Raw genomic sequence first — 12,958 nt, 5'->3', positions numbered from 1 at the left:
AGAATAACGAGATTTAGTTAAAACGGACGTTGGCTTAAATAAATTATATAACTATTGATTTAGTTAAAGTAGACGTTGGGATTAAATAAATTATATACCAAACCAAACCAAAACAAATTACATGTGGAAAATTAAATTATACAAAAACTAACATCACAAAATATATAATACCAACTGAAACCCCCCACCCCCCTAATAATAACAAATATTTTCAAATATATATAATACTGCATGAAAGTAGCTAACATCAAAGAACAATTAACGAGAAACAGAAAACTAGATGCAAATGTATCGAACTAACCTCAAATAATATTTAACAGGAAATCGGAAGTTGGATGCACATGCAAGCATTAAACTAATAAACTCATCTTAAAAATTAATTAATGGACAATCAGAATATTAATACAACTGCATTAAATTAACCTCAAAGAATAATTAACGAGAAATCAAAACTTGAATGCAAATATATCAAACTAACACCAACAAATAATTGTCGGGAAATCAGAAACTGGATGCAAATGCATTGAACTAACCCTCAGAGATTAAATTATCGGGAAATCAGAAACTGGATGTAACTGTATTGAACTAACCTAAAAAAAAAACTATAAATTGGAAACAGGATGCAAATGTGTGAAACTAATCTTTACAAATAATTAACGGGAAATCGGAAACCGGATGCAACTACACTAAACTAATTTCAAAAAATAAATTTAATGCAAATGCATTGATCTAACCTCAATAAATAATTAATGGAAAATCAGAAATTGGATGCAAATTCATTGAACTAACCTCAAACAATAATTAACGTGAAATCAGAAACTAGATGCAAATACAACCTCATCGAATAATAAGCGAGAAATTGGAACCGGTGGGATGCAAATGTATTAAACTAATCTCAAAAAAATGATTAATGGGAAATCAGAAACTTGATGCAAATGCATTGAATTGAGCTCGAAGAATAATTAGCAGGAAATTGGAAATTGGATGCAAATGCATTAAACTACAGCAAAGAATAATTAACAAGAAATCAGAAACTGGATGCAAATGCATTGAACTAACCTTAAAATATAAATAACAGAAAATCAGAAACTGGATTTAAATGCATTGAACTAACCTCAAAATATAGTTGTGTTATATGTTGTGGGAATGTCTCGATAAGTATAGTTTTGCATTTAAAACGGTGTTTATCTTATTTTTTTTCGTATAATTGGGAACACCTTGCTATTCAAGTAGCTTAAATATGAACTTTATCTTATTAGACAATTTCACAAAACTCCAATCAAACTTCCATTATTAAACAACAAATGAAGTTAAAATGTTTTATCAATGGTGAGTTATTTTTTTTAATAGAGAGTGCGTGAGGTTTTCATGTTATAAAAAATTTGGATGAGTGAGCAATATAATATATGTATATAATAGTTATGCATATATAGTTGCATATATTTTTCAGAATAATTAATATGACAGGACCCGTTCGTAGATAATCTTTGAAGATCCATACATAGTGTCGGTATATAATTTAAAGAATAATTAACGGAAATCGAACTGGATAATCTTTGATGATCCAATATAGTAAATCAAACATAATTTATTTTTACGTCATGCTTGCAAGGACAGTACAGATGGATAAGTAGAAAATTGGTATTACACACCACATTGGATAATTAAAAGAAAATAAAAAACTAGATTCAAATACATTGAACTGAGCTCAAAGAGTAATTAACGGAAAATCGGAAACTTTATACAAATGCAATAAACTAAACTCAAAAAGTAATTAACTATAAATCGAAAACTGGATGCAACTGTATTAAACTAACGTCAGAGAATAACTAATGGGAAATTAGAAATTTGATGCAAATCCTTGAAAAATATTTAACGGTAAATCGGAAACGGTATGCAAAAATGCATCAAACAAACCTCAAATAATAATTAACGATGAATAAAAAAACTAGATGCAAATGCATTGAACTAACCTTAAAATATAATTAACAAGAAATCAAAAACCAAATGCAACTGCATTGAACTAACCTCATAGAATAATTGACGGGAAATCAGAAACTACATGCAAATGCATTAAAATAACCTCAAATAATAGTTAACGGAAAATCAGAAATTGGATGAAATTGCATCAAACTAATTAAAACCTCAAAGCATAAATAATCATAAATCATAAACTAGATGCAGATGTATTGAACTAACCTCAAAGAGTTATTAATGAAAAATTGAAAACTTGATGCAAATATAATGAACTAATCTAAAGACTAATTAACAAATATAGAAACATCAAAAAATGGATGCAAATGCACTGAACTAACCTCAATGAATAATTAACGGGAAATCATAAATTTGATGCAACTGCATTGAACAAACCTCAAAAAATAATTAACGGAAAATCGAAAACTTGCTGCAAATGCATTAAACTAACCTCAAAAAACAATTAATGGAAAATCAGAAATTGGATACAACTGCATTGAACTAACCTCAAAGAATAATTAATGGAAAATCGAAAACTGGATGTAACTGCATTAAACTAAAATAATATATTAACTAACAGGCCGGGAAATCAGAAATTGGATGCAATATCCTTGATGAATATTTAATGAAAAATCAGAAACTGGATGCAAATGTATTTAAATAACCTTAAAGAATAGTTAACTAGAAATATGAAACCGGATGTAACTACATTGAACTACCCTCAAAGCATATATAAATAACCGGAAATTGATTGGAAGCTAGATGCGAACTAACTTCGAAAAATAATTAACGGGAAATCAGAAATTGGATGTAGATGTATTAAACTAACCTCAAAGAGTAATTAATGGAAAATTGGAACCTTGATGCAAATGCAATTAACTAATCTCAAAGAGTAATTAACGAAACATTGAAAACTAGATAGAACTGCACTGAATTAACTTTAATGAATAACTAACGGGAAATCGTAAACTTGGTGCAAATTGCACTAAACTAACCTCAAATAATAATTAACGGAAAATCAGAAACTTGATACAACTACATTGAATTAACCTAAAAAAATAATTAATGGGAAATCAGAAACTATATCCAACTACATACATTGAACTAGCCTCAATTAACGTAAAATTGGAAACTTGATGCAAATGTATTAAACTAACCTCGAAACATAGTTGTATTATATATAGGGAGAATATAATATCTCGACAAGTATAGTTTTACATTTTAAGTAGTGTTTATTATAATTATTTTATTATGATTGGGAATGTCTTGCTATTTAAGTAGCTTCAATATCATCTTCGCCACATTGAGCATTCTCACAAAATTTCAATCAAATTTCTATTATTAAACATAACAACAAAAATAAATCGATAGGTTTTACCAAGATTTGGTGCTTTCTTTTGATAGAGAGTGGTGCAAGAAATTTAAACAAGTGATTAATATAATTTTCATATCTCATAGCTATAAATAGTTGCTAATATTTTTTAGAATAATTTAATATAACGACACCCGTTAAGGGGGGCCGGGAAAAGCTAGTCTTAATATTAAAGCTCCCACAAGGGGTATTTTTTAAGCTCTATTAAAATTCCACGTCATCTTCTATTAAAACATAAATTTCTCTCCTATTTGAAAGCGGAAATCCTTTTTTACAAAGAGAATTCCTCTCCTATTATAACGGGAATTATTCTTCTATTAAAACAAATTCTAGCACTTTTAATTAAAGCGGAATCCTTCTCCTATTAAAACATGATGTCTCTCCTAATTGAAAAAACGGGTTTTTAAAACTTAATTAAACATTCATTAAAAATAATTTGTTAGAAAATTAAAACGGGTTAGCGACTAAAACGGTAGTCTCAATTTTCTAAAAAAAATCTACATATTTTCAAAAGAGCCGGTACATATGTACGGGCCTACAAGCTAGTCTTAATATTAAAGCCCACAAAGGGTATTTTTCGAGCTCTATTAAAATTCCACATCATCATCTCCTATTAAAACGGGAATTCCTTTTCTATTTATTAGACACTTCTAATTAAAACGAGAATCAATTTCCTATTAAAACAGAAATTCTTCCTCTATTAGAAAAAAAGAAATTATAATACTTCTAATTAAAATGGGAATCTTTTTCTTATTAAAACGGGAATTCCTTTCCTATTGAAAAGGAAAAATATAACATATCTAATTAAAACGAAAATCATTATCCTATTAAAACGGAAATCATATTTCTAAATTAAGTCAACGATTAAAACGGGGTTAAAAAATGGGTTTACAAAACTTAATTAAAACAATTTGTTAGAAAATTAAAACGGGTTTTTAAAATTTAATTAAAACAATTTGTTATGAAATTACAATAAATTAGCGACTAAAACGGGAATCACAATTTATTAGAAAATTTCTATATGTATATAGTTATGATTGTTGAACATGTTTTCAAAAGAGCCGGTACGTATACACGGGTCTACTTTCTAGTTGAAAATGATAATCTTAACACAAAAGAAGAAATTATGATTAGAAAGAGGGGCGAGTAATCCTACATCAAGAACTTTTGTGGAAATCTTAGGATTCGAATCCTTATAGTCTCTCCATTTTTCTGCCAAATTTTTTCAAATCTTTGGGGGGTGGGGTTGCACTCCCCTGGTTCCATCTATGAGCTCAGGCTTGGCTCATTTCTGGCCGACTCAAACTTGTTTGCGTTCCAAGCTTAGCCAGGCTACAACAGATTTTAAGGCCAACTCAGAATTTGCAAATATTTATATCACGTATGATTTGCTAGGCGCTTACATATTAAAACATTTCTTTTTTCTTTATATGGCTGTAACTAGCATTTCTTGTTCGAAAGTAGGCCATCTCGTTTCAATTTTCAATTTTTGGACAGAAACTATATATTACCATCGATGTGAGACAACCAAGAGACTATTTGTCACAAGTAGTTGAAGATTCTTAGCATCTCTTGTCATTTTATTTATTATTATTATTATTTTTTCTTAATATATATATTATTAGCAAATTGTATTGATATGTTGAAATATATATAAATACATTACACATCAGGTCAGTTGAAGGAGAGGACTGCACATCATTATAAATAGCATATATTTCCTACTAGATAGGTCCTATATACATTTACCAATCATATGCACAACACCCTGGGTTAGTTTACAAATCTATAGATCCCATAAAAAGGCATGCATTTCCGATTTGGTGACCCAGTTTGGTCTCCTTTCAAACAAGAAAAGGCATAAAAGGCATTTCCCATTTCCGTTTTTCTTAATAGGGAGGCATCTGTAAATGTTATGAGATGGACGAGACAAAATTATAGGTTCTGCCGTTTTGGTGAACTCTAAGAATAGAAAAACTGAACTTGTCCAATTTCCATGCATGCAATATTACGAAGTTTTCCACTCATTTGTTACAAGATCCGCTCCTACATCCGATATAATGGTTCAAAGACAACCTTCCATTCCATGGGAACCTCTTTAAAATGATATCTTTCTGCCATTGTGGAAAAGAAGAACCAAACCACCCAAGTAATATTAAGATGACTGATCCCAATACGTCCGAGGTAGAAAGAATTTTCAAGCGTTTTGACGCCAATGGTGATGGCCAGATCTCGTCTGCTGAACTTGGCGATGCATTGGCACAGCTTGGGTCAGCTAGCACTGACGAAATTCAGAAAATGATGAGTGAGATCGATACAGATGGTGATGGCTTCATTTCGTTCAATGAGTTTGCCGAATTTCATCGTGCAAATAGTGGATTGATGAAGGATATTTCCAAGATATTCTGATCATTCTTGTGTGTTTTCCATATATTTTTCTTTTCAAGAGTTTGCATATTTCACTCCTTATGTATTTCATGGCTTTTACGAAGGCCATGCTTTGTACGTAGCATCTTATCATGTTATGTGTTTTGTTACACACTACAAAATCAAGTTTGTGAAAAGAAGAAATATGCATTTTTTTATTTTTTTTTGGTAAGCAAGAAATATGCATTGATGTTTCTTTAAATTTTCTTGATGGATATTGACCACTTGATTTATAATAAATTTAATTATCAAGCAAAAAACAAAAAAATTTACAAGAAATTTCATTATTTCTATGGCTTATTGAATACTGAAGATTATTTTCCCAGGTGTTCGCCTGAGGCCTGTCAATGGACAATAGTGGATTGTTGAAGTATATAATCCAAGATACCGTAATCTCTAATAGTATGTTTTTTTTTTTGAAATTTTTGCCCAAGTGAGTTCTCATCATAAAACAGGACCACATCTCATAACAAGGGAGCCAGTGAACAAAAAGGCCTTGTTCCTCCTTGAAAGGAAGTTCATTTTTACACAGGCACAATCTCTAAGACATTTTTACTATGTACATGTTACACCTTTTTTACGTTTCACCTTGCGCTCTCTACCTTTTCGAGCAAAACCACAATAAAGTATAAATACATGAAAAATGACAAGTGAAAATGAAGCCAAACTGTTATTATGTGTTTGCTTTCAACGGCAGTGCAAGTTGTTGTCGCCCTCAAGGTCCCAAACTCCTAGCATGGCTATGGCTTAAGTGGCTCTTCATTTCACTCTTTGTTTGTAGATCGTGTAAATGTGGGTAACAATCTAACATCGATCCATACTCTGTGAAAGACTTCTCCTGTTCGAAAGTAAATACTCTCTTCTAGTCCTCGCAGTATTGAAATGACTTGATCGATGCTTGGCCTACAGCGTTCTTAAGCTATTGATACAGGCTGATGCTGCTTGAACCATCCGGGATATTTTTCTGGAATTGCGTTTACTAAGCTTGATTCTTGGATCAAGCAACTCTTCCGTGGCTGCTTTTTGCAAGAGTGGCTTTGCCTGCAATAGTAAGAAATAGGCTGTTTAATTTCAGCTTGAGTTTTCTAGTTACGGCATGACCAAATACAGGAATCTCCTAGTTCATGGGCCATTATCATAACAATTAGGAATTTGCACAAATATATCAGCCGGATAAGGCCATTTAAAAGTAAGTACCTAGCTAGCTGGAATTAGTAGCAATTGTCTTGTCCTTGGGGATCAAGACCTTGCTATTTATATGCAAAGTGATGAGCAGTGGACATTTCTATTTATCCTTATGACATCCTGTGATCTATTTCTTTTCCTTTAAGAAAATCTAAATCATCCTCATCCATTTAGCTAGGCAACTTAACTGAACTAACCATAAAAATATGTGTCATTGTTTTGCGATTTGTTCTCTCATTTGGCTGAATACGAACCATCTAACCACTTCTACTTATATATGTTACAAGACTAACAAGTATTGTAAAAAATGTCTAATGTTTTGTCCAAAAAATAGATATCATCTGAACCTGAATGGAAAGTTCTGAATTCTCCAACCATATCATTAAAAACTAAGCCATGTCTTCACCTATCTCAATTGTAGACGCCCATTTTGTTTACAAACATTACCTAGTTGACAGTGACCTGACCAGTATTTTATGGAAAGTGTGAAATAGAAATATATTGGGAGTCCCTATTGCCAAGCATGAAGGTTGTCTTGCAAGTTTAAACCTCCTTTTCTAACGTACCTATATCCAACTACCTCTCCTTTCCTGACTTTTTTTACTAATTTTGTTATACAGTCTAACTTATTTGTTTACAGATTTTGTTTTTCTTATTCAAGTGTATTGAGTATGTGTGTGCACACGATTCTTATTAAAAAAAGTGGACGGATATTAAAAATATGAAAGAAAGATCGAACTGAAACATACCCATAAGACCAAGTTCTCATCTTCTAGTGTTTTCCGGGCTTCAATTGGCTTCCTTCCTGTTATTAGCTCCAATAAGACCACACCAAAAGCGTAGACATCTGTTTTATCAGACACTTTCCCATGCTGGAAGTATTCAGGAGCAAGATAACTGCACATCAACATATCATTCACAAAAAAGAAACGAATTACTAAATTAAGTCAGTCCCACTTTCCATCCAATAAGAACATGATAAAAAGCACACACACGCACACACACACACACACACAAACATGACAGTGTAAATATGTAATGACTATTCTATATAGGAAGTTCTTCATACCCAAATGTTCCTTTAACTGTTTTACAAAGAAAAGGGATTGAAGGTGCTGGAGTTGATGTGGCCAAGCCAAAATCACATAGCTGCATAGACCATATAACACTTGGATCAAAATATAAACATATACCAACAAAAGTCTAGTACAATTATCTGGTTCAACTGTTAATTGATAGAAACATTCACACTAAAAGAACTCAATTCAAATGACACACTTCCTCACCTTTGGTGTGTTCCTATTAGAGAGAAGGATGTTAGAGGGTTTAACATCTCTATGAACAACACATCTATTGTCTCCATTATGCAAGTAGGCTATCGCCTCTGCAACCCCAACGGCGATCTTAAACCTTACAGACCATGGAAGCGAATAACTACCCTTTTTACCTTTCTTCTCTACAAATAGATATATCATAAATCAATACAAACTAATCGAAAATTAAACCAAATTACGCCCAAAAAGGATAATAACTATACCATGGAGATGATGCTCTAGACTTCCACCAGAAACATACTTATAGACCAAATATAGACCTTCCTCTGGATCAAGACAGAACCCAACAAGAGGAACAATATTCCGATTGCGCAGCGAACTTGCAATGATCAATTCGCGACAAAATGCCTTTGCAGACTCCTTATCTTCCTTATCTAATCTCTTAATTGCAACCCCAGTTCTCCAAAATCCAATTCTCCCTTTAAATACACAGCTCATTGCTCCTCTTCCCAAAACTCTACCTATAGACCCCACATAAACAAAAATCCATCAAAACTCTAAAAAAAAAAGCAACTTGAACTAAAAATTTAAAACAACAAACTCCATTACTTACCTTTACTGAAATTCCTTGTAGCCTTACGAATCTCGGCGTAGCTGAATCTAACTAATGTATCAGCCATTGGAGATATATTCCTTTCTAATGACTCCATTCTTCTCCATTTCAAGTCTTTAGGAAGAGATTCATGCAACCCAGTGTCTAAATTCACCAGAAGTACAGTTGAGTTACAATTCAATGAGTCCAACTCAGCTTGTGAACCAAAACTGAATCTAAAAGAAGAATGTACTGAGTGTGGATCATTGGGTGTGTTTTCAACACTGTCAGAAGTAGTTTCTGAAAGTAACCAAGCTTTGTTATGTTCAGAAACTTGTTCATTCTTCACTTCAAGATCACTTTTTTCATGTTTTTGTTCCTTATTTGCTGCTTGAAAACAACCCAGTCCAAGTTCCCAAACCATTTTCTGTAAAAGAGTTTTAATTACTCTACTTGACTCTACTTGATCAGTGTACTTGTGTTGTTGTTCAATGAGTGGGATTTTTTCAACTAGTAGTTGGTTTTTTGGAGGTGGATGTTGTTTTGAGTCAATGCTGCAGGGGCTACTTTGAGTACAAGTCATTTGAAAACAAAACAGAGGAGAAGCTCAGAAACCCAAAGCTCAGAAAAAGTAAAGTGAGTTAAAGCTAAAGTGTTGATTCTTCTGTACTTTGCTTGAAATTCAAGTTGAGGATTTCAAGAAAGTGAGGGAGAGATACAGAGAGAGTTTGGGGTGTGTTTATAAATTGGGAATGAGAGAGAAGTGTGGGGTGCACGGTGCAGGTGAAATGATTCCAAGAACATATGGTGGAAAAACAAGTTGGTGGGGGATAGATAAGAAAAATATTGGGAAATGTTATCATAGTCAGATATACCTTATTGAATCACCTATCAGGTTTGTGTCATATGAAACAAGATGGAGGTTAAGAAATACAACAAACTTAATTAGGAACCGACTAATTAGTGACGAGAAATACTCATGTCGATATCAAAATTATCAAGTGTATTTGTAAGACAATGATAAAGTTATTTTTAGTGTAAAATGGATAACTAAATGGGAGGTTCTATCAGGGCATTTCCAATGGGGGTGTAAAATTATACCTCCACATAAGCGGCATTTAGGTGCTATTAGGATTTTACAATTCTAATTATAAATTATTGTAGAGTCTATAAATATCCACTTTCTATTGTTTCTAATGGAAAAGTGTAAAAAAATTCAATTTTAAACTCGGACGTCACTTTAAGTGATGTCCGAGTTTAAAATTTTTAAATTGTGACTTTAGAAATAGATAGGTACGACACTCTAAGTGACGTCCGAATGTTTTTTTACTCAGACGTTTGTTCGAGTGTCGCTCGGGCTTTTTATTAGCTGATAGCGAGAGGAAAAATTCTTCACCCCCATTAGAAAGAGTTTTTTTTTTATATTTAGGGTGTAAAATTTCCACTCTATATGGTTTACACCCCTACTGGAGATGCCCTAACATATTTATTATAGGTTTTGTTAAGTATTTATAGTGCTACTGTGTAAGTAACTCTTCATGTACTCCCCTAAGAAAAAAAATCAAGTGTATTGAGGATTTGAAGTTTGATGGGGGAGAAAGAGACTAGGAAGAAACTACAAGGGGACAAACGCACGGAGAGTTGATTTTTACATCTTGTCCTCATCTAGTCATCTTGGTAACAACTCATTTAGCTCGTGGATTATCTTAATGGAAAATCAGGATGTGGTTTCTCTAGTCAGGGTCGCAACAAAAAAACATAGTCATATACTCATCTTTAGGTGATGTATTAAGATTTACTAATTTGAACTACAAGTGTACGTACTATGGGAAATATTGGCTACATATTGATATTCTTTTGTTAAGTAAAAACTATGTATAAAAGAATATAACGCTATGAAGTCTAGAGTTGAAAGTCTGTCCACTAATAAATAAGAATTAGGCTGAGTCATGTTTGTTGCTAATTTTTAAACTCTCCTCAAACTTGCTAATTGTTTGGACATTATAACTACTGTTTGGTCACCTCTTATCCTACCTACATTAATATCGGTTCTTCCAGGATGCTCATAGTGAGCCACGTCAGTAAAATTTTCAAAAAAGTCCTCACTTAACAAATAATTAGTTGGTTAATTACCAAGTTAACCTTATTATTGGTGTGTATAATAATTTATAAAAGAACTTTTTGGTCGTTTCAATTGTGTCTAAAATAAAAAAGTAAACACACGCATGATTTTACTATTCGCCGTTAGAAATACAAAACCCATCCAGAAAACATACATAAAGAGTAGAGTTAACCGCCAATCTGTGTTGGGTGCCATTACGTTAGCTCAGCAGAGGCTGAAGCTTTACAGCAAGGTTCCTCCCAATGGGTTGGTTCTGTACACCGGAACTATTATGACTGATGAGGGAAAGGAGAAGAAGGTTACAGTTGACTTTGAGCCTCTCAAGCCTATTAATTAAAGCATCACTATACCTTTGTGATAACAAGTTCCACACAGAAGCTCTGAATGCACTATGGGAATCTGAGGATAAGTTTGGCTTCATAGTCATGGACGGGAATGGGTTATCTATAGGTTCTGTTGATCTTCCCAAGAAATACAGAAGAGGAGCCCAGTCTGCTGCTAGGTTTGTAGGCTTCGGAGAGAAAAGCGTCAAAACTATGTGAGAAAGACGTACAATTGAACTGGCGACACAGTTTTACATCAATGCTTCCACCAGCCAGCCCAATATTTCGGGACTGATTCTTGTTGGATCTGCAGAGTTGAAGACTGAGTTAAGTCAATCCAGAAAACATGAACGTAGATCAGCCTAACCAAGGTGGCTACACAGACAAGATGCCATCAGTAAACTCGGCAATTGCCGATAAAGCTCTTTCGGCAAAAAACATTGTGGCATCTAATATTGGGTATGGTGATAAAATAGATGACAAAACTGCAGGAGCCCAAACTGACAAAGGAGAAAATGTGCCATCTGTTGGTGCGCCCATTGTGACAACAGAGTCTGTTGAAGAGCCCACAACACAGCAAAGCAGCTACACGAAGAAGATCTCTTCAGCAGCAGTCTCGGCAAAAAATATGGCAGCTTCCAAGCTTGGATATGGTGGCGGTCTTGATTCTACTTCGTCGACCGGAGCTGAATTAAATAAAGGTGGAGAGCGAGAATGCACCAGTATATGGGAAAGAAGCTGGGGCTGGGAGTGTAGTTATTTCAGTCCTGATTCTGCTTTGTCGACCGAAGCTGAATTAAATAAAGGTGGAGAGAATGCACCAGTATATGGGAAAGAAGCTGGGGCTGGGAGTGCAGTTATTTCCAAGATCCCTGGTACAGGTATGATTACCCAAAAAAACACGGATGAAGGTATTGGTGTTGACACCAATATGGGTACTGGTTCTCAGGTTGACACAGGAAGGGGTGTTGGAGAGATAGATAAAGGAGTTGCTTCAGTTAAGGGGTATATTGCAGAGAAGTTGAAACCTGGTGAAGAAGATAAAGCACTTGAAAGTGGTTGTGGACAGTGATGAGAAAAAGGCTATGGGCCAGGGTGTTTCAGATGCTTTTCACAAGCGTAACAGTGAAGAAGAAATGGATGGAGAGAACAAGCCCATGGGTAAGGTGACTAAATCAGAGAAGGTAGCTGATCGGTTGGGTAGTTCAGAGAGTGAAAAAGGGGTTCATGTTTCTGGTAATGATAGCCCTGGAAAAGGTGTGGTGGACAAGTTCAAAGGAGCATTCACTTCTTGGTTTGGAAAAGGTGGTGAAACAAATCCTTCTCAAGCTTTTAACGACATCAATACATCTGAAGGTATGTTTAATCTATTTGATTTGACCTAATTAGGTTTACTTTTTATTTAAATAAAAATTCTATTTTCATTTGTTAATGTAACTTCTATTTCTCATCAAAATAGTATTATATTATCTGACATCAATTTACTATGTAAAATGTTTGCAAGTAAGTAACAGGCAGTTAAATGCTTAGCATTTTCTGGAGCTCTTAGACGTTGCGGTAGCTTTTGGTTGTCCCTCCTAATAATTAATAATATAGATTTTTGCTTTCTATGAAATTTTGATTTTTTTTCCTATTCTTTAGTCATATTAATGGCTATTTTTTTATGTGATCAGATGGTTTTAATTGTGA

The 12,958-nt window shown here is 33.6% G+C and overlaps 2 protein-coding genes across 2 annotated transcripts; one reads left to right on the top strand and one right to left on the bottom strand.

The window, feature by feature from the left end:
• Positions 1-5,476: 5,476 nt before the first annotated feature.
• On the bottom strand, positions 5,477-9,617 carry LOC147479148 (putative serine/threonine-protein kinase PBL7). The gene is made up of 6 exons (XM_086577975.1): positions 8,846-9,617; positions 8,496-8,753; positions 8,245-8,414; positions 8,028-8,107; positions 7,708-7,855; positions 5,477-6,814 (listed from the first exon to the last, which is right to left on the bottom strand). Exons 1-6 carry the CDS (start codon positions 9,405-9,407, stop codon positions 6,677-6,679), a joined length of 1,356 nt encoding a protein of 451 aa, XP_086434101.1. The 5' UTR covers positions 9,408-9,617; the 3' UTR covers positions 5,477-6,676.
• Positions 9,618-11,581: 1,964 nt separating this feature from the next.
• Positions 11,582-12,356, top strand: LOC147479147 (low-temperature-induced 65 kDa protein-like). Its single transcript, XM_086577976.1, has 2 exons — positions 11,582-11,970; positions 12,076-12,356. The coding sequence occupies exons 1-2, from the start codon at positions 11,616-11,618 to the stop codon at positions 12,339-12,341; spliced, it is 621 nt and encodes a 206-aa protein (XP_086434102.1). The 5' UTR covers positions 11,582-11,615; the 3' UTR covers positions 12,342-12,356.
• The last annotated feature ends 602 nt before the right edge of the window (positions 12,357-12,958 follow it).

The sequence above is a fragment of the Coptis chinensis genome, chromosome 8 (genome assembly GCF_015680905.1).
Source record: "Coptis chinensis isolate HL-2020 chromosome 8, ASM1568090v1, whole genome shotgun sequence".
Classification (NCBI taxonomy): domain Eukaryota; kingdom Viridiplantae; phylum Streptophyta; class Magnoliopsida; order Ranunculales; family Ranunculaceae; genus Coptis; species Coptis chinensis.
This window is presented reverse-complemented; position numbering and strand designations above follow the sequence as displayed.

Excerpts from the sequence above, each read along its gene's own strand:
- LOC147479148 (XM_086577975.1), bottom strand. The coding sequence starts at position 9,407 with ATGACTTGTACTCAAAGTAGCCCCTGCAGCATTGACTCAAAACAACAT. Across the intron at positions 8,754-8,845 it reads TACAAGGAATTTCAGTAAAG|GTAGAGTTTTGGGAAGAGGA; the intron begins GTAAGTAATGGA and ends TGGGGTCTATAG. Across the intron at positions 8,108-8,244 it reads CTAATAGGAACACACCAAAG|CTATGTGATTTTGGCTTGGC; the intron begins GTGAGGAAGTGT and ends TGGTCTATGCAG.
- LOC147479147 (XM_086577976.1), top strand. The coding sequence starts at position 11,616 with ATGAACGTAGATCAGCCTAACCAAGGTGGCTACACAGACAAGATGCCA. Across the intron at positions 11,971-12,075 it reads CGGAGCTGAATTAAATAAAG|GTGGAGAGAATGCACCAGTA; the intron begins GTGGAGAGCGAG and ends AATTAAATAAAG.